At 35.3% G+C, this 19,991-nt stretch overlaps 1 protein-coding gene across 4 annotated transcripts in view; it reads left to right on the plus strand.

Moving 5' to 3' along the window:
- Positions 1–19,411, plus strand: part of LOC102147301 (contactin-associated protein-like 3) — a 235,753-nt gene extending 216,342 nt beyond the window's left edge. For all 4 annotated transcript variants that reach the window (XM_065530846.2, XM_045372905.3, XM_065530847.2 and 1 more), the window contains 6 exons: positions 8,473–8,697; positions 10,259–10,392; positions 11,301–11,388; positions 14,092–14,322; positions 14,554–14,625; positions 18,352–19,411. In XM_065530846.2, the coding sequence (XP_065386918.1) occupies positions 8,473–8,697; positions 10,259–10,392; positions 11,301–11,388; positions 14,092–14,322; positions 14,554–14,625; positions 18,352–18,473 (872 nt within the window). In that variant the 3' untranslated portion in view covers positions 18,474–19,411. The remainder of the gene's footprint in view (positions 1–8,472; positions 8,698–10,258; positions 10,393–11,300; positions 11,389–14,091; positions 14,323–14,553; positions 14,626–18,351) is intronic.
- The last annotated feature ends 580 nt before the right edge of the window (positions 19,412–19,991 follow it).

Here is a 19,991-nt window from a genome sequence, read left to right on the forward strand (position 1 = left end):
ACTCGGAGGCTGAGGCAGGAGAATGGCGTGAACCTGGGAGGCGGAGCTTGCAGTGAGCCGAGATCGCGCCACTGCACTCCAGCCTGGGTGACACAGCGCGAGACTCCGTCTCAAAAAAAAAGAAAAATTATTTGAAAAATAATGGTTGAAAACATCCCCAAATTAATACAAATCATGAATCTAAGATACAGAAGCTCAGTGAAATACAGATGACACAAAGAAGTTTATATCCAGACACATCTTATTAAAAACTTTGAAAGCCAAAGTCAAGAAGGAAATTTTAAAAGCAGTAGGAGAAAAATCATATATACAAGGAAATGCCAGGATCAACAGCTAACTTCTAATCTGAAAGAATGTAGGCCACAGGACAGTGAGATAACATATTCAAAGAGATAAAACCATTGTCATCAAGAAACTTATACCCAGCAAAACCATTTTTCATGTTCAGTAGCACAGGATGACTATAGTTAACAATAATATATTGTATATTTCAAAATAACTAGAGGAGTGGAACTGGAATGTTCCTAACAAAAAGAAATAAATGTTTAAGGTGATGGATATCTCAGTTACCCTGATTTGATCATTACACATTGTTTGCTTGTATCAAAATATTACCTCTACCCCATAAATACGTACAACTATTAGGTATTCATAAAAACTAAAAATTTAAAAAGATAGTAAAATATATTCCTACTTACAACAAGTAGAGAGTTCACTGCTATCAGCCTGCATTAGAGGAAATAACAAAGAACATTCCTTCAGGCTGAAGGAACCAGATAATAATATGAATCTACACACAAAAAACAAATAGCACTAATAAAGGTAAGTGTACAGGTAATTATAAGATAAAGTATAATGTCATATTTCTTATCATTTTCAGTGCTTAACTTTTAAAAAGCAATGTATAAAACTATAATAGAGAATATACAAATATATAATGTATATATTTTCATTGTCGGGCCTATAGAAATATATTACAAAAAACAGCACAGAGGAGACAGATGGGAGCAAGACTGTACTGAAATAAGGAATGACACCAAATGGTAACATGAGTCAGAGGAACAAAGAAAGAGAACCAGAAATGGTAAATAAGAGCGTTTATAGACAGTCTATAAATACTTACTTGCTCTTTTTTTCCTTTCTCAGATTTTTTTAAAAGAGAATAAATTATGTAAAATAATAATGGGTTTGGTATGCATAAAAATAGTTCCAAAAGAGAATAAATAGAGCTATGTAGAAATAACTTTTCTAAATCTCACTTGTATTAAGTTAGTGTAAACCCGAAGCAGATTATTGATAAGATATGTATAATGCAAGCTTAGAGCAATCACTAAAGAAAATAAAACATTGTCGTGAAGTATATTAAAAGGCTTATATACCAAAACCTAGTAGGATTTATCCCACAATTTCAGGAGTGGTTCAACAAATGAAAATCAGTCAATGTATTACACAAGATTAATAGAACGAGGGGAAAAAAAACATGATTTATCTTAATTGTTGCTGAAAAAAAATTTAACAAACTCCAGTAACCTTTCATGATTGAAAAAAAAAATCAATAAACTAGGAATAGAAGGGAACTTTCTCAATATGATAAAGGCCATATATCAAAAACCTACAACTAACATCATACTCAGTGGTGAAAGCCTCGTCCCTAAAATAAGAAACACGACAAGTATGCCCAGTTTTACCACCTCTATTTGTTATAGTACTGGAAGTTTCAGCTAAAGTCATTAAGCAAGAAGAAGAAATAAAAGGCATCCAAATTTGAATAGAAGGGCTATCTCTCTCTCTCTCAGATTACATTATCTTATATGTAGAAAACTCTTCAGAAAATAAAAACTGTTAAGAAAAAATAAATAAGTTCAGCAAAGTTGCAGAATACAAAATTAACACCAAAAATTTGGTTGTATTTCTCTACACTAGCAATGAAAAATCTGAAAATGAGATTAAGGAAACAATTCATTTGCAATATCATCAAAAAGAGTAAAAAACTTAGAAATAAACTTAACCAAGAAAGTGAAAGACTTGGACACTGAAAACTGTAAAACGTTGTTGAAAGAGATGAAAGAAAGACATAAATAGATAGAAAGACATTCCATATTCATGAATTGGAAGACTTAATATTATTAAAATGACAATACAACCCAAAGCAATATGCAGATTTAATCTAATTCTTATCAAAATCCCCAGAGCACTTTTTGTACAAATGGAAAAGCCCATCCCAATATTTATATAAAATTTGAAAAAGCCCAGAATAGGCAAAACAATTTTACAAAAGAACAAAGTTGGAGAATTCACCCTTCTTGACTTCAAAACTCACTATAAACTGCATTATTCAAAACAGTGTGGCACTGAATGAGGATAAACCTGTAAATCAATGGAATGGAACCGAGAGGCCAGAAATAAACCTTCATACATACAGTCAATTGATGTTTAACATAGTCTTTGTCAAGATCACTCAATTGGAAAATAACAGTCTATTCAACATAAACATAGGAAAAGTGGGTATTCACATGCAAAGATTGAAGTTAGACCCTTACCAAAATTAACTCAAAATGAATCAAAGTTTTAAATCTAAAAGCTAAAACTAAAACAATTTTTAGGAGAAGATATATAGGCAGATCTTCATGATCTTGGATTTGGTAGTGGTTTTTTAAAGATCACACCAAAAGCACAGGCAACAACAACAACAAAAATAGATTATTTGGACTTTATCAAAATTAACAACTTCTGTGTATCAAAGAGCACTATCAAGAGAGTAAAAAGACAACCCACAGAATGTGATAAAATATTTGCAAATTATATCTGATCTAGAATATGTTAATAACTTCCACAACTTAACAACAAAGAGAAAAACAGTCTAATTGGACAAAGGATTTGATGAGACATTTCTCCAAAAAGATATACAGAGAGTCAATAATCACATGGAAGGATGATACTCAACGTCTTTAGTTATTAAGGAAATGCAAACCAAAAGTATAATGAGCTGCCTCTTCAGACCTACTAGATTGACTATAAAAAAACAACAACAACAGAAAATAACAAGTTTGGGCAAGAACATAGAGAAATTGGAAATCCCTTTTGTTACTGATGGGAATGTAAATGCCACAGCCACTGTCGAAATTGATTTAGAGTTAACTCAAAATAGTTAAACAGAACTACCTTCGAACCCAGCATTTCCACTTGTACATATATAACCAAAACAATTGAAAACAACTCAAGCAGATACTTTTATACAAATGTTCATAGTAGCACTAATCACAGTAGTGGAAATAATACAAGTGTCCATCAACACATGAATTGATTTTTAAAAATGTAGTGTATGCATATACTGGTACAACACATGAATTGATTTAAAAAAAATGTAGTGTATGCATATACTGGTATATGTTCAGCCATTAAAAGGAATGAGATTCCTATACATGATACAGCATTGATGAACCTAGAAGATATTATGCTAAGTGAAATAAGCCAGACACAAGAGGGCAGATATTATATGACTCCGTGTTTACTAGATATCAGTAGACAAATTTGTAGAAACAAAGTAGATTCAAGGATACCAGCAGCTGAGATGAGGGAGCAATGGAGAGTTATTGCTTAATGAATACAGAGTTTATCTTTGGGGTGATGAAAAATTTTGGAAATCAAAAGAGGTGATAATTGCACAACATTGTGAATTTACTTAATGCTACTAGATTTCACATTTTAAATGGTTAAGTGGCAAATTATATATTACATACATTTTACCCCAAAGTATAGTGAAATCAAGAAAGAAATTAAAATGTTACATTCCACACTATGCACCAATACAAAATAATAAATCAAGAATGAAAGTGAAAAGAAAACAATGAAACATATAGAAAAAGAAAAAGAAAGTGGCAGATGTAAATCCAACTGTATCAGTAATAATATTAAACGTCATCGCCTGAGTAATCCAATCAAAAGACAGATACTGTCAGAATGGATAACAAAAGAAATCTAACTAAGGCTGTTTGAGGAGATACAGTTTAGATTGAAAAGGGTAATTTAGTTGAAAGTAAAAGAAGGGAAAACATGTACAATGCAAAGAGTAACCCTAGAGAGCTAAAGGGACTATAGTTAATATCACAAAAAATAAACTCTAAAACAAAAGGTGCTACTAGAAATAGAGAAACTTTTATAATGATAAAAAGTTAATTCCCTCAAAAAGATATAATGACTACAAATTTATAAGTAGTTAATAATATAACCCCAAATTACATAAAGAATACCTGACAGAACTGAAAAGAGAAACAGACAAACCAGGAATAAGCTGGAGGATTCAATACTTCACTTTCAATAAATGATAGAATAATTACTCAGAAGATTACCAAGAAAATAGAGTTGAAAAAGCTAACGCAGTCATTCTAGCACACATCTGTAGAACACGCCACTTAACAATAGCAGAATGTATATTCTTCTCAAGTGTTCATGGAACATATTCTAGGTTAGACAACATGCTACCTGTAAATCAAACCTCAACACATTTAAAAGGATTGAAATCATATGAAGGGTCTTTTATAAACACAATGGGATGAAATTAATAATAGAAGGAAATTGTAGAATATCACAATATGTGGAAATTATACACTCCAAAATCAAAAGGGAAATTAGAAAAGGCTTTGAGATAAATGAAAGCAAAAATACAACATTTCTAAAACATATAGTAACACAGCTAAAGCAGGGTTTAGAGGGAATTTTAAAGCTGTAAACATCAATATTTAAAAAGAAAAATGGTTCCCAAAAAAAAACCTGACCTGCCACTGTAAGACACTGAAAAAAGAAGAGCAAACTAAATCTAATGTAAGGAGGAAGCAGGAAATAATAAGTAAAATAAGAGAAATTTCTCAAATGGATAATATAAAAGTGACAGAAAAAATTAACCAAACCAAAAGTCAGTCCTTTAAAATTGTTAACAAAATTGGCAAACCTTTAGTACAACTGACCAAGAATAGAAGAGATGATTCAGATTACTAGAAAGCCATATGAAAGAGTGATATTACTACCAACCTTACAGAAATAACATGGATTGCAAGGGAATATAAACAACTATGTTGAAAAGAAATTACATAACTTAGATAAAATGGACAAATTTCTAGGATGACACTAACTACAAAATTAATGCAAACTACTACTTCTCTTTCAAGAAGGAGGAGAAAATATAAATAGGCCTGTAACAATAAAAGGAATGTCTTAATAATATTAAAATACCACACAAAGTAAAGCCCAGGTCCAGATGGTTTCAAACAATTGATGCTATCAACTATCAGAATATATCGACTATTTAAAAATCTATCAAGTATTTAAATAAAAAGTATTAATTCTTCAAAACTCTTCCAAAACATAAAAGAGAAAGGAGCATTTTTCAACTTATTCTGTAAGGTCAGTATTTCCCTAATACCAAAGCCAGACATAGATATATCAGTATATATATTTTAAATCTATAGACCAATATCATTTAAGCAGATAGATGTGAAGACCCTAAACAGAATATTACCAAAGCAAATCCAGTCACATATAAAAATGACTATACATCAAGACAAAGTGGAAATTATCCCAGAAATGGAAAGTTGTTTTAATAGCTGAAAATCAATTAATATAATACACTATATCTAAGAATAAAGGACAGAAACACATGATAATCTCTACTGATACAGAAAAGTCATTTGATAAAATCCAACATCCTTTCATGAATTTTTGTTTAAATTCAAGAAAGTAATTATAGAAGATAACTTCCTCAATCTAACAAATGGCATTTTTGAAAAACTCATAGCTAAAATTATTATATTTGATTATAAAGACTGAATGTTTTTTTCCTAAGATCAAGAACAAGAGAAGAATGTATGTCTCACTACTTCTATTCAGCATTGTACTAGAGGTTCAGGCCAGGCTGATTAGGCAAGAAAATGAAAAAAGAAAAAAGAAAGAAAAAAAGATCCAAATTAGAAAGGAAATAAAACTATCTCTATTTGAGATGGTGCGATTTTTTTATATAAAAAAATCCCAAAGAATCTACTTAAAACTATTAAAACTAAAACCAAGTTCAGCAAAATTGCAGAATACAGGAACAATATACAAAATGAATTGTATTTCTATACATTAGCTATGAATCATCTGAAAATAAAATCAATAAGAATTTTATTTACAGTAGCATCAAAAATAATAACATACATAGCAATACATTTAACAAAAGAAATGGAAAACACACTGAAAACTATAAAGCATGGAAAGAAATTAAGGATAAATAAATGGAGAGATATTTCATGTCATGGATTGAATAATTAATATAAATAAAATACCAGTGTTCTCTACATTAATATACAGATTCAGTACAGTTTGAGTCAATATCCCAGCTGGCTTCTTTCCTGAAATTGACAAGTTGATTTCATATGAAAATTTAAGTGATGCAGAATAGCCAAAACAATCTTGAAAAAGAAGAAATTTGATAGATTCACACTTCCCAATTACCAAACTTACTGCAAAGCAGTATATAACTGGCCTAAGACTAAACAGATAGCTCAGTGGGATAAAACTGAAATTCCAGATAGATACCTCACCGTTTATGGTCAATGGATTTTACAAGAGTGCCAGGACAACCCAATGGGAAGAAATAGTCTCTGAGACAACTGAATATACATGCACATGCAAATGAATGAAATTAGACTTCTATCTCACACATACATAAAAATGTGCCAAGTAGACCTCGATGTAAGAACTAAAACTATAAAACTCTTAAAACATGGGAGAATGAAAGAGTAGATAACCCATAGAATGGAAGAAATTATTGCAAATCATGTATCTTAAAAGAGTCTAGTATTCAAATTATTTAAACAGCTTTTACAACTGAATAAGAAGCTGGGCGCGGTGGCTCACGCCTGTAATCCCAGCACTTTGGGAGGCCGAGGCGGGCAGATCATGAGGACAGAGATCGAGACCATCCTGGCTAACACAGTGAAAATGCCATCTCTACTAAAAAAACAAATTAGCCGGGCGTGGTAGCAGGCTCCTGTAGTCCCAGCTAGTCAGGAGGCTGAGGCAGGAGAATGGCGTGAACCCGGGAGGCAGAGCTTGCAGTGAGCTGATTGCACCACTGCACTCCCACCTGGGTGACAGAGCGAGACTCCGCCTCAAAAAAAAAAAAAAAAAACTGAATAAAAAGAAATTTAACCCAATTAAATAGTAGGTAAAGCTTATAAAGAGGTATTTCTTCAGCAAATATGTGTGAATGGCCAATAAAATCATGAAAAAATAGTTGGCAACATTAGCCAGTAGAGAAACACAATCAAAGTCACAATGAAATACCTCTTCACACAGACAAGTGTAGCTGTAATTTGAAAGAAAGATAATAACAAATGTTGGTGAGGATGTGGAGATATTAAAACCCTCCTAATTGCTGTTTGGAATGTAAAATGGTATAGCTAGTTTGGAAAAAATATGGCAGTTCCTCAAAATCTTTTTTTTTTTTTCCCTCAAAATCTTAAAGTTGTTGTTATCATAAGATTACACAATTTTACTCCTAGGTATATATACCTAAGAAAAATAAAAACGTGTCCATAGAAAAACTTACATGTGAATTTTCACGGAAGCATTATTTATAATAGTCAAAAAGTAGAAACAACCCAAATGTCTATCAACTGTTAAATAGATCCACAAAATGTGGCACATCCATTATTATTTACATCCAATGAAATATTATTCACCAATAAAAAGGAATAAAATTCTGATATATGCTACAAGATGGACGAACCTTGAAAATATCATGCTAAGTGAGAGGCCAGATTAAAAAGACCACACATTATATGATTCCACTGATATGAAACCTCCCGAATAGGAACCTCTGCAGAGACAGAAAGTAAATTAGTAGTTGCATAGGCTGGGATGTTGGAGAGAAACAGAGAATGACTGCTAGTGGATATGGAGGGTTTTGTATGAGGGAATAAGAAGGTCGGGAGGAGTGAAAATACTCTGAAATTGATCGTGGCAATGTTTGCACATGCCTGCGAATATACTAAAAGACATAGAATTTTACACTGTAATTGGGTGTATTACATGGCATATGGATTATATCTGAATAAAGATGTTTAAAAATGAATGATTTGGGAAAATATTGGAACCCAAAGATGAGATAAGTTACCTTTAAATTATATATTTATTCTGGAGAATAAATCATATGTAAATATGAGATGAGGATGATTTGGAGAATTAAATAAAATCTCTATTAAATATTAGTCAATTCTGGGTTATGAGTATATTGGAGTTTGCTACTTTTTCTTCAAACTGCAGTTTTTAAAAAAATTTTTAAAGTGAAAAATAAAAAATAAAACAGGAAAGCATTTCACTATTATTTCATCTCCCAGGATATTTAAGGTTTGGTCTCATTCTCTAAACGTACTTAACACAAGACTGTTGGACTTACATTTTGTTAACATAACAAAAATGTATTTATCATTTCAGAGATTTCCGCATATTTTCAAACTGGCTCCTCAATGACATATCATTTTCAAGAACATTACACTTTAAGTGAAAACTCCAGCTCCCTCGCTTCTTCGTTACACAGAGATGTAACATTGACCAGAGAAATGATCACGCTGAGCTTCCGAACCACACAAACTCCGAGCTTATTGCTGTATGTGAGCTCTTTCTATGAGGAATACCTTTCAGTTATCCTCGCCAACAATGGTGAATATCTTTTGTGTAAAGAAAAAGAGAACCCTGAATTAGAAAAATAGGACTGTAATGGCATGGGTCTTTTCAGCATTCAAACTACAAATGATGAAAGAAAACTGCATGCCTTCCAATGTCTTTGGTTTTTCAGTGCCTTCCTTAATGGTTATTATGAAAGCTAGCATTTCAAGATTAAATTAAGATGCTTTTCTCACATGTTTGATAATTTTATGGAGTTGATATGCCATTATATTCTTATTATTGATAGGATGCCTTTAATAGTACATGATGACTCAAATTGGTTTTGCAGTTCATTTTGAAATAAGCTATCTAGATACATGACATACATTCCCTCCTCATTCTAAGCATAATAGAGGAGCATTTATGTGGATGTTATAGTACAGCTATATAAAAGCCAATTCCTTTAAGCAACAGATAAGTACAGCTGTTCTCTATCTCATCAGTGACTGAAAAACTAGTTATATCACTTTTATAGAAGAAAAGTATAGTGGCAGCCTCTCAAACAGTGGTAATTGAGGCATTCCAAGGCTTTCACAGTTGAACAAGAAGACCAAGCTTTAAGTTTGTTAGATACACAGCACAAAAATTTAATGTCTAGAAAAAAATCTACAAAATCTCTGATTAGGCCGGACGCGGTGGCTCACGCCTGTAATCCCAGCACTTTGGGAGGCCAAGGCGGGCGGATCACGAGGTCAGGAGATCGAGACCATCCTGGCTAACACTGTGAAACCCTGTCTCTACTAAAAATACAAAAAATTAGCCAGGCGTGGTGACGAGCGCCTGTAGTCCCAGCTACTTGGGACGCTGAGGCAGGAGAATGGCGTGAACCAGGGAGGTGAAGCTTGCAGTGAGCTGAGATCGCACCACTGCACTCCAGCCTGGGCGACAGAGAGAGACTCCACCTCAAGTGTGTGTATGTATATATATATCTGATTGACAGGATCTTAGTATAAGCTGCAAGAGAATTATAGATAATGAGGGTACATCTGTGTAGGAGAGGGGTATGTGTATTAGATGATGTAGATATTTTGGAAACCTTGTCTCCTGACAAAACCTTTTCTCTTCCTCATTTTTGGATTATGGCAGGTGACTTAAAATAATTCTGGCTATAAAAAATCTTTATCCACATATCAGTAATACATTAAAATGAGTCTTATTAGAAGTTATAATTACAGGAACTGAATGTTGATACAATGTTGCATGGAGTTTCATCATTTCATAAAATAAATATCAAAGTCATAATGAATTTAGATCTGAGTTCTGAGCTCATATGCATAATTTAAACCTTTTCATTTAAAAATGAAGAGAGACTGCTTGTTAACAACACATTTAGTCTTGACTTTTAAAATAGCATCATTGGACCCAGAGTCTGGCACTGGAATAGCACTTAAGTAATTACTGTTCCAGGAAAGATGACTATTGGGTGCATCTAAATTGATGCTAAATAGATTCAAAAGTGCTGTAAGTAAATAATAATAAAAGTGCTCTAGAATCTGTATCAAGAGTTTTATAAAATACCACTTTAATTTTAAATGCCATTTATTTTTCTTTTTAGGAAGTTTGCAGATTAGGTACAAGCTAGATAGACATCAAAATCCTGATGCATTTGCCTTTGATTTTAAAAACATGGCTGATGGGCAACTTCACCAAGTGAAAATTAACAGAGAAGACGCAGTGGTCGTGGTAGAGGTAATCCCAAAAATTCAAAAGTCAGACTGACTAATATTATTATTTTGAGAACAAGTAATCTAATGCAAAAATTTGATAATAGATATTAATAAAAGAGCAACCCATTCAGTGCTGCTCTTCCGTGAGTCAAGAAAAAGAAGCCAAATACGGCCAGGATCTGGGGGAGAGGAGGTGGTGGTTTATTCTGTATTGCTTTGTTTTGTTTGTTTAGCAATATAATTCTGTCAAAGGTATTACTAATATTTTACTATTTAAAATATCAAAATATCTTTATTTGTTTTACTTTACTCAGTAGGGGAATGTTTTCTAGTTTATTATAGTGACTACTGGTGGAATCTATTCATTGATACTGCAGTGGGAACTTGCCTTATTCTGATTATAAAAGAACAAATACTTTAGCAACTTAAAAACACGGTTTAAAAGCACACAACATAGTCATTAAAATGGGAATAAGTAAGAAAATAGACCTGAGTCACAACAGACGAAGTAAATTACACATTGTCATCGGCATTGGAAGGAAAATATACTTTTAATCTGCACAGAGGACAACAATGCTTGCTTTTATGTTTGAAATTTTCTCCACAGAATGAGTACGTATTTAAGTTTAAAACAGCTGCTTCCATCTTTTTCATGGACTCTGCCCATTATAGATCCTTCCATTATGAAGAAGAGTAAAGCCAGCAAGTGGGTAGATCATAGATACAGTGGTAGCTGATGGCATCATAGGAATTGCTATAAAATAGCTTCCCCTTCTAAATGATTAATTATTTGAAGGTGGCTCCTTGAACTTTTGTAGTGATACTTAAAAGTGATTTATTTTCATCTTTCCTTTCCTCATCTTCCTTTGCTTCCTTATCATTAAAATTGTACTTTCTGTTGATGTTTGCTTCTCATGGGACATCTAATAGGTTAACCAGAGTGCAAAGAAACAAGTCATCTTGTCCTCAGGGACAGAATTCAACGCCGTCAAATCTCTCATATTGGGAAAGGTTTTAGGTAAGTAGAAGAAAGGGCTTTTTTCCAAAAAACGCAAGTGTCATGTCACAAACCCTGGCAGCATTCATCATGCTGAAGGAAGCTCCTTGTCTTACTTGAATAATAATTTCACAGTGAGTGACAATCAAGGTGCAAACTGTACTCTTGCCTGAGTGTACATATAATCATGAGTAAGTGCTGCCTGTGAGATGTGCAAGGGCGTTCCTGGAAAAATACCTCCACACTTAACCTCTCACTTGGCAATCATGCATAATGAATCACGGTATTTTTCTAACCCTTCTTGAAAAGTGAAATATTATCAAAGCTGACACTAAGTTCACAGATTATGTATGTATTAATCAACATCAACTCCAGAGACCGTCATTCAATGCTAAAACTACATTTGAGTTGAAAAAAAGAGAAAAAAACTGTTTATCTTATTACAGCAGATGAATACAGTTTTAATTCTGTCTCAAGCCCTGCTTTACCTGTTGTTTCCATCCTTTATGACTCTAGTATCTGACAGGAATGGGGAGGCATATTCATAAATATCTATTACGCAAGGTAGAAAGTTACAGTAATTGTCTATCATACTGTCTTTTATAACCTGTTGTAAAAGCACAGTTAGCTTTACATTTAATAAAGGAACTGAGGAAAATAATCTTTTTTTAAAGAAAAATACCCATCTTATGTAAATCAATTAAGAAAATGAACACTTTAATATTAAGAGGATCAAAAAGTAGAATAATATTTATTATATACATCTTTGTTTCCTTCCAAAAAAAGGAGAACATGAAATTGAAGGTGTTAATGTTTTCATTCAAGGATGGTATATTCAAAGGCATGTAACTTATGGTATAAAAATCTACATTCAAATTCAGCAATGAAGTATATAGTAAGAAGCAACTGATCTCAGAAAATTATAAATATTCATTTTGCCTGTCCTTGGAGGTAGAGATAATCATCAAAGATTAATAAAACACTTTATACTTTGAACAACTATATTTTAGGATTGGTTCTGCTATAAATTTTTTGCCACTCTCACATCACTTAGTAATTATACCAAAACTACACTTTTATATTTAAATTTGGAATTATATAGGAAGTGCTTTCTTTAACATAGTAAAATAGACCAACAAGTTGGCTAATAGAGAAGCCACTAATTTTACAAAGAAAGTTACTCAAAACACTCTGTTCTAAGTTATCAATATATTGATACTTGAACAGAGTGGCTGGGGTGGGGCGTCTGAGTGAAAAATTACAAAATAAGAGAGAGTAATTCTTGCCAAACTGACTTACCAGGATTCTTGGTGAAGCCAGGCCAGGGTAGTCAGATATCACCTGTCGGGTGAGGAGAGGGATGAGAAAGGTGGTGATTAGACATTGAGGGTGATCCGATATTGACGGTGGGAGATTTGGGTTAAAATCAGATTGGCAGGATTCTAGGTAAGCTGGCCGATGAAAGACCAAAGGTCAGGCTGGTTGAGCCGAGAGCTTAGAGTAGCCTGACCAACATCTGGTCATGGGGAGGGTCTTCGTCAATCCTGTCAAAGTTCTTTCTTGGAAAAAAATAAATTATGTAAAGATCCTTGAACTGGAAACAGAAAAATACAAGTGTAAGAGAAATTGTCATTCTGGTCAGGATCTAACTGTACTAGAGTAAAACCAAAGAAAGAAAGGTAAAAAGGTAAAAGTGAGAGAAGAAAGAAAGAAGAATTTCCCAAGCCTCCCATTCAGGGAAGATCTGTTGTGGGGACCCCGCGGTGGGGTGGGAGGGTTGGGAGAAAGAACCCGTGCAATCGATCATCTCACTATTGGGAGTGGGGGAAAGTTGGAAAAAGAGGAACTTGTTTTCATGTAACCGTGTAAAGGAATAATTCTGATTGTGAGGGCTAGGGAAGTTGAGCTCTGAAACTCACAAAAGGGAAAGCAGGAAATAAGAAGGAAACTGATTAAACCAGCAAAATAAAAGGAAAAAAGATGAAACAAATCATGCGAAGTAAATAGTGTAAGATAAAAAAGAATAAAATCAGATATAGTGGTTATTACTCTAAAGACGAATGGACTAAATTCTGTCAAACGAGGTTTAAAAATAACAGTTAAATGCTCTTACAATATTGAACATGAAGGGGCCTGCCAGAAACCAGCAGGCAACAGCTGATAAATTTAAGAAATGCAGCACTACTTTCAGATAAGATTGAATTTAAGATTGGAATATAATCGAATCTTAAATGAGATAAAGAGGGATATTATCTGATGACAAAAGATAGTTTATTTAGATAATATGAAAGTCATCATACAAAATAGCAACTATAATATGATATAATAAGCAAAACCAGAAAGGATTTGCAGAGCTCTGCCCTCCAAGAGTCGTTTTTCTGTAATCTCGGGATTATTGGCTGAGTCCCATTAAAATTTTATTTTAGTGCTATATTTTAAAAATTAAATGGCAGAGGATTTCTTAAATGTATGCCATGTAACTGCTTTCCTATGAAGTTCTGGCACTTGCAGAGAGCCAGCCATCTGGACTTGAACACATCTGTTATCATAACCCTGACAATGGAAATAGTTGCCAAAAGTAAAGATTCAGGGTGACCTCTCCTGGAGTGAAGGAACAAGGGGTTTGGAGGGACTTTCGAGGGTCGCTGTCTTGCAAATGCGGGGTGCCTCTGCGCCCCATCTCCGCCGCTGCGCCCTAACTGTGTGTCCCCCTTCTGTCCTCAGAGGCCGCCGGCGCGGACCCGGACACACGGCGGGCAGCGGCGAGCGGCTTCACTGGCTGCCTCTCAGCGGTGCGCTTTGGCCGCGCTGCTCCCCTGAAGGCGGCGCTGCGCCCCGGCGGCCCCTCCCGGGTCACTGTGCGCGGCCACGTGGCCCCAGTGACCCGCTGCGCGGCGGGGGCGGCGTCCGGCTCCCCGGCTCGGGAACTGGCTCCCCGACTCGCGGGGGGCGCAGGTGTGTGGCCTTCCACCCCAGCGCACCCGAAACTGCGCTTCTCTCAAATGTTTGTGAATTTCTCAAAAGCCTTCTTTTCTCTGTCTCTGTCATCCTCCCTTTTTTCCTTTTCTAAAATATATTTTTGTGATGTTCTTATTTTAATTCACTTTTAATTGACAAAAGTTGATATGTGTGAATTGTGGCGTGATTAAATCAAGCTAATCATCTTTCTCCCTTTCCCCGTTGTAGGTCGTTCTGGACCAGCGGATGAGGGAGAGCCCTTGGTGAATGCAGACAGAACAGACTCTGCGGTCATCGGAGGTAACAAGGCCCTGAATGACCTGTTGTTTGTCATTATCGCTTTAGATACTGATGCATTACTTAGCACAATGGGAAATATATGTAAGAATCAACGCTCAATGGTGAGGTCACAGGGGTGCTATGTATTGCTTTGTGCTTTTCTGTTTTTTGTTTTTTTCTATTTGAGACAGGAGTCTCCCGCTGTCACCCAGGCTGGAGTGCAGTGGCCTGAGATCGCCATTCCCTGCAACCTCCGCCTCCCGGGTTCAAGCGATTCTCCTGCCTCAGTCTCCCGAGTAGTTAGGATGACAGGTGTGCGCCACTGTGCCTGGCGAATTTGTTGTGTTTTTGGTAGAGACAGGGTTTCTCCATATTGGCCGTGCTGGTCTCGAACTCCTGGCCTCAAGTGATCTGCCCATCTCAGCATCCCAAAGTGCTGAGAGCAAAACCATGGCCACCGTGCCCCGCCTTCGTTGATTTTCTGAGGCAGTATCTGCTGATTTCAGCTTCCCTGGGGATGCTCAGTGTGTAAGAATTCTGCTGAAACAATTTTTTTTGAAGAACAGTTACAAAACTAATAATGAATTTGAAAATAGCTGTATTCCCTAGGACATATGGGATATTTGTCAAGGTAATGGCAACTGCTGGACGGACCTGAAGTAATTGTGTTCAAAGCAATGGAAACCTCAGCTAATTATCAGAGCACACACTTCATGGTACTTTCCTTTAATGACAAATGGCATGATTTAGATACTCCCATAACAATGTTTCACTTATTTAAGAAGTTTTAAATGCACACATTATTTAAAATGCATTATTATTTTAAAGTGTACAATTCCCTGTCATTAAGGACATTTACAGCAGTAGCCATTGTATGTTTCACTTTTAATCATACTTTGGAAAGAACTAATCTAATAGGCTAAGAATGTTTTGTGGTTATTTTTAACTGAAGAAAAGTAAAATTAAGCACAGTTTAAAAGTATGTTTAGGCAATGAAAACTTTTTTTCTAAAATATAATTTATTTAGAACTGGTGCAAAAAATAAGCATTCACCTTTCCTTGTGAATTATTGAAAGTTTTTTTTTTTTTTTGAGATGGAGTCTTGCTTTGTTACCCAGGCTGGAGTGCAGTGGCGTGATCTTGGCTCACTGTAAGCTCCACCTCCCGGGTTCACGCCATTCTCCTGACTCAGCCTCCCGAGTAGCTAGGACTACAGGTGCCCGCCACCACGTCCGGCTAATTTTTTGTATTTTTAGTAGAGACGGGGTTTCACCGTGTTAGCCAGGATGGTCTCTATCTCCTGACCTCGTGATCTGCCTGCCTCAGCCTCCTAAAGTGCTGGGATTACAGGTGTGAGCCACCACGCCCGGCCGAATTATTGCAATGTTGATTGTATTCTTATTCTGCAGAATCTCTATAACACATACAAAAGTAAGCTAGGTGTGTTTGTTTCCTCCAAAATGACAGAAAACAGTTTCGACACAATAAAGTTCTGACTAAATTTGAGTTGGGGATATTTACATTTCCATCACTATCTCAATTCTTTTTCTCTTAGAAATCAGTGAGGTGTAAATTAAAAATACATGACCTGGTGAACAAAAACTGTTTTTAAAGTTTCCAGTGGGAATGTGGTCAATAATGCATATCTAAAAGGTATACTTGCGTGTTCAATTTTAAATACAATCCAATCCTAAATCAATCCTGCCTTTTTTAGGAGATTTTTTTCATTGCAATGCAAATGCAATTTCAACATGCCGAACATTTTCAGACTAGGTTTCCAAGGCCTACAGACATTTACACAATGTCAGGGATAGTGCCCAGCTTTTGGTGATAAGGAAATGGGCAAGTTGATAATAGAACCAGCTCTTATCTTTGGAATTGTATTATATTGCTTGTGGTCAAGTATCACTGGCAAGATTGACTGAGTAAATGTAGAGAAACATCTTAGCAGTGTTCCCTTCCCCTGATAAATTCTTACTTGGTTTCTGAAGGAGGGGATGAAAAGGAGTCTGGAAGGCTTCCCCTGGGCTTTCCCAAAGGCAGTTTGCATTTTCTAATATGGACTGGCTGAAGGTATAAACTAATATTTTTGTGAAGTACTTTAAATGTACTATGTAGGCAGTAAAAGCATGGGGGAGGAAATATAATTTCTCCTCATCACTCGTAAGTTTGTAGTTGGGACAGACCTCTGATTAACAAGAGAAAAACAAGCAAGTTTACTAAGGCATGCAGCCCACAGCATGTGGGAGAAATCTCAGTGAAAATCAAAGCGCGGTGGCTTAGAACTCTGGCTCATCTTCAACAATACATTCGTGGAGAAATGACAGGACAATGGAAAGCAATTTTAGGCTTCCAAAGGCAAGAAACCATGGGAAGATAAATATATGGGAAGAAACTAATGGAGTAAGTGTGTTTGTACATGCTTCTGCTGACATCCCTGAGCTGGTAAGAATGGTCTCCGGTAAAAGAGAATTTACATCCTGTCTTTAGGTGAAAGGAGGGGCGGATCTAGAGAGCTCTTCCTCCATTGGCTGCTTCTTAATTGCCTTTACCTCAAAATATTTGTCAAAAAGGCATATTTGGGGGTGACATATTCTGATTACCTTCAGAAGCTTGTCTTTATATGTATTTATTTCTTTTAGCATAGATTTTACTTTCATTTGTCACTAATATGATTGCTTCAGTAAACAGCATTCTGTGGCATGGCTTCACGCTTTAGCACTCTGGCTCTGAATTAAAGCCTGAAACAATTTGTAAAGATACTGATATCCAGGCCTTCCATTCATTTATTCTGATTTACTGACTTAGTGTGCAGCTAGAGTCGAGAATCATGGGCACTGCTAATGGATTCAATATTTTAAAACATTTCACCCACCTGTTTCAAATAATCCACATTCCAGGTAAAAAAATAATAATAAATCTGCCTCCATTATTTTTGGTAATAGGGATTGATTACCTATATGCTACACTACTGCGTTTCAAAAGTATAGCATCATAAAAGTATTTGAAAACAATTTTATTAAAATGTACCCATTTCACTGTACTAACAATAACATTTAATGATCTATGATGATGCTAAACACACTATACTTTTTAAATGATTTAAAATTTCCCACTTGTTAACTGAAGGATGCACGTGATCTTAGAGACATGTATGTCTTCTTTTAAATCTGAAAGCATTATCTGAAACCCAATCATCATATACCTATAGGGGAAAAGCCTAACACAGCCACATCCAAAAGTCACAGTAGCGCAGAAGTATGCTAAATGTCATAAAATTACTTGGCGTTAGCATTTCTGAGTTTTGATGTTTTCAGTTTATAATATAATAGATGGTTGGTTTATTTTAACCAAACTTAAAAAGCAATGATGTCTTCAAAGCCTCTGATTGGAGCAAAAATCACCATTTATATTCTGACATTGAGGCCAGGCACGGTAACTCACACTTGTAATCCCAACAATTTGGGAGGCCAAGGTGAGAGGATCACTTTAGCCCAGGAGTTTGAGACCAGCCCGGGCAACATAGCATCTCTACAACACCCCATCTCTACAAAGAATAATTGTTTAAAAAAAAAAAAAAGTAGCTGAACGTGGTGAAGCGGCCTATAGTCTCAGCTACTTGGGAGGGTCGAGGCTACAGTTAGCTATGCCGCTGCACTCCAGTGTGGGTGACACAGTGAGACCCTCTCTCTAAAAAGAAAAAAGAAAAAGAAAAAAATTGTGATGTTTTTTCTTTTCCCTCCCTAGGCGTGATAGCAGTTGTGATATTTATTTTGCTTTGCGTCACTGCCATAGCCATACGCATCTATCAACAGAGAAAGTTACGCAAAGAAAATGAGTCAAAAGTCTCAAAAAAAGAAGAGTGCTAAGACAGCTCTAAACAGTGAGCTCTATGTGCAAAACACAGTCCATGGAAGCCAGAAAGAGTGAGTCTTCTGATTGGCAGCTGTGGCTGTCTCTGTCACGGCGACTGTGGACTTGCCTGCTGTTGCCATCAGGGTGCACACAGTGGGTGCAGTGCTATCACCTGGCTGAAGACCTGCAGCCTCAGAGCCTCTGGGAGGCCCCTTTCTCCCTCCGTGAAACACAGTCCTCCGTCAATTTCCGGACGGTGAATTAGCCGTGGCCATTCATCACTGTTCAGTAGCTTCCCCAGTCAAAGACTCTCTTCCAAAACTGCAGTTTGATCTGTGTTAATAATCGTGGGGTTTTAGGTGAGAAAATGATTATAAAGCTGTGACCCTACTTTATTTTTTAAAAATGACAGAACTTTTGTTCAGATGTAAAAGACAAAATTGCACTTTGTTAATGTAAAATGCATTTGTAAAATGCTTTTTGTTACTTGAAAACATATCTGGGATCCCTTTTTTTGGTCCTCTGCTGATGTTTATAAAACAGGAAATGCTTCTTAGTTTACCTTCACTGGCTTTTCCATAGTCCTGGAATCCAGAGCCAAGTGGCCTACCCAAAATTTACAGCCTTTTTCTTCCCCCATATGATGGTTAATACAACACAGTAGAAGCCTGGAAATACTACCATTATTTTTGGTGTATTGCTTTTTCTAATTGACTGTTTTTAATCATTTTGATAAATTTTAATGTTGAAATTAATATTGAATGTTAGCTATGAAATTTTAGTATTGAATTTTGTAATGGAACAGAAAATTGGTAGGTAACAAGATGCAAGAGGATGTCAATACAAGATTGTCTGCCTATTTTTCTTTGTAATTTGTAATTACAGTTTTTGTAAATTGTGATTATGTTTTTAACTAAATTTACAACCAGATATAAACACTACTTCTTACACAGAGTTATCCTTTATTTGTGTCATTAATACCTGAATGAAACATCATCCTAAACTTATTTCCCCAAAATATTGAGAAGTCATAGCTGTTTTTCTCTATCATTCCTCTTTTTCTAAAAGTTTTTACTGATACGCCTTTAATTTCCTGTGACTCTATTATGTTTTACAGAACATCTTTTCAATTTATTAAAAAAAAAATAACTGAAGATCACTAATTCCTTTTCTAAATTTTGAACTGCTCTAGGTATAAATATCATTGTGTATTATCATCTCATCTAATCGCTTTTGGAACGTAAACTGAAAGCTGTTCACTCCAAGAAAAGTTAGCATTTATATGATGCTTATTAAATCTGCCATTCTGATCACAGGTTTATGACCATGGGGCCAAATTTCCATAGATTACCCAAAGTTGAATATATGCTATTAACTGGAACATGTCTCATTAAGGTTTACATACACACTAAGACAGCAAAGGATTGGAATTAACGTTATGGAGACAGTTCCAAGGACTAATATTGAAGCAGTGGTTATTTGATAATGCATGGAACCACCATTTGGATTCAATAAACCAATTATATAAAAGC

This window comes from Macaca fascicularis, chromosome 15 (genome assembly GCF_037993035.2).
Source record: "Macaca fascicularis isolate 582-1 chromosome 15, T2T-MFA8v1.1".
NCBI lineage: Eukaryota > Metazoa > Chordata > Mammalia > Primates > Cercopithecidae > Macaca > Macaca fascicularis.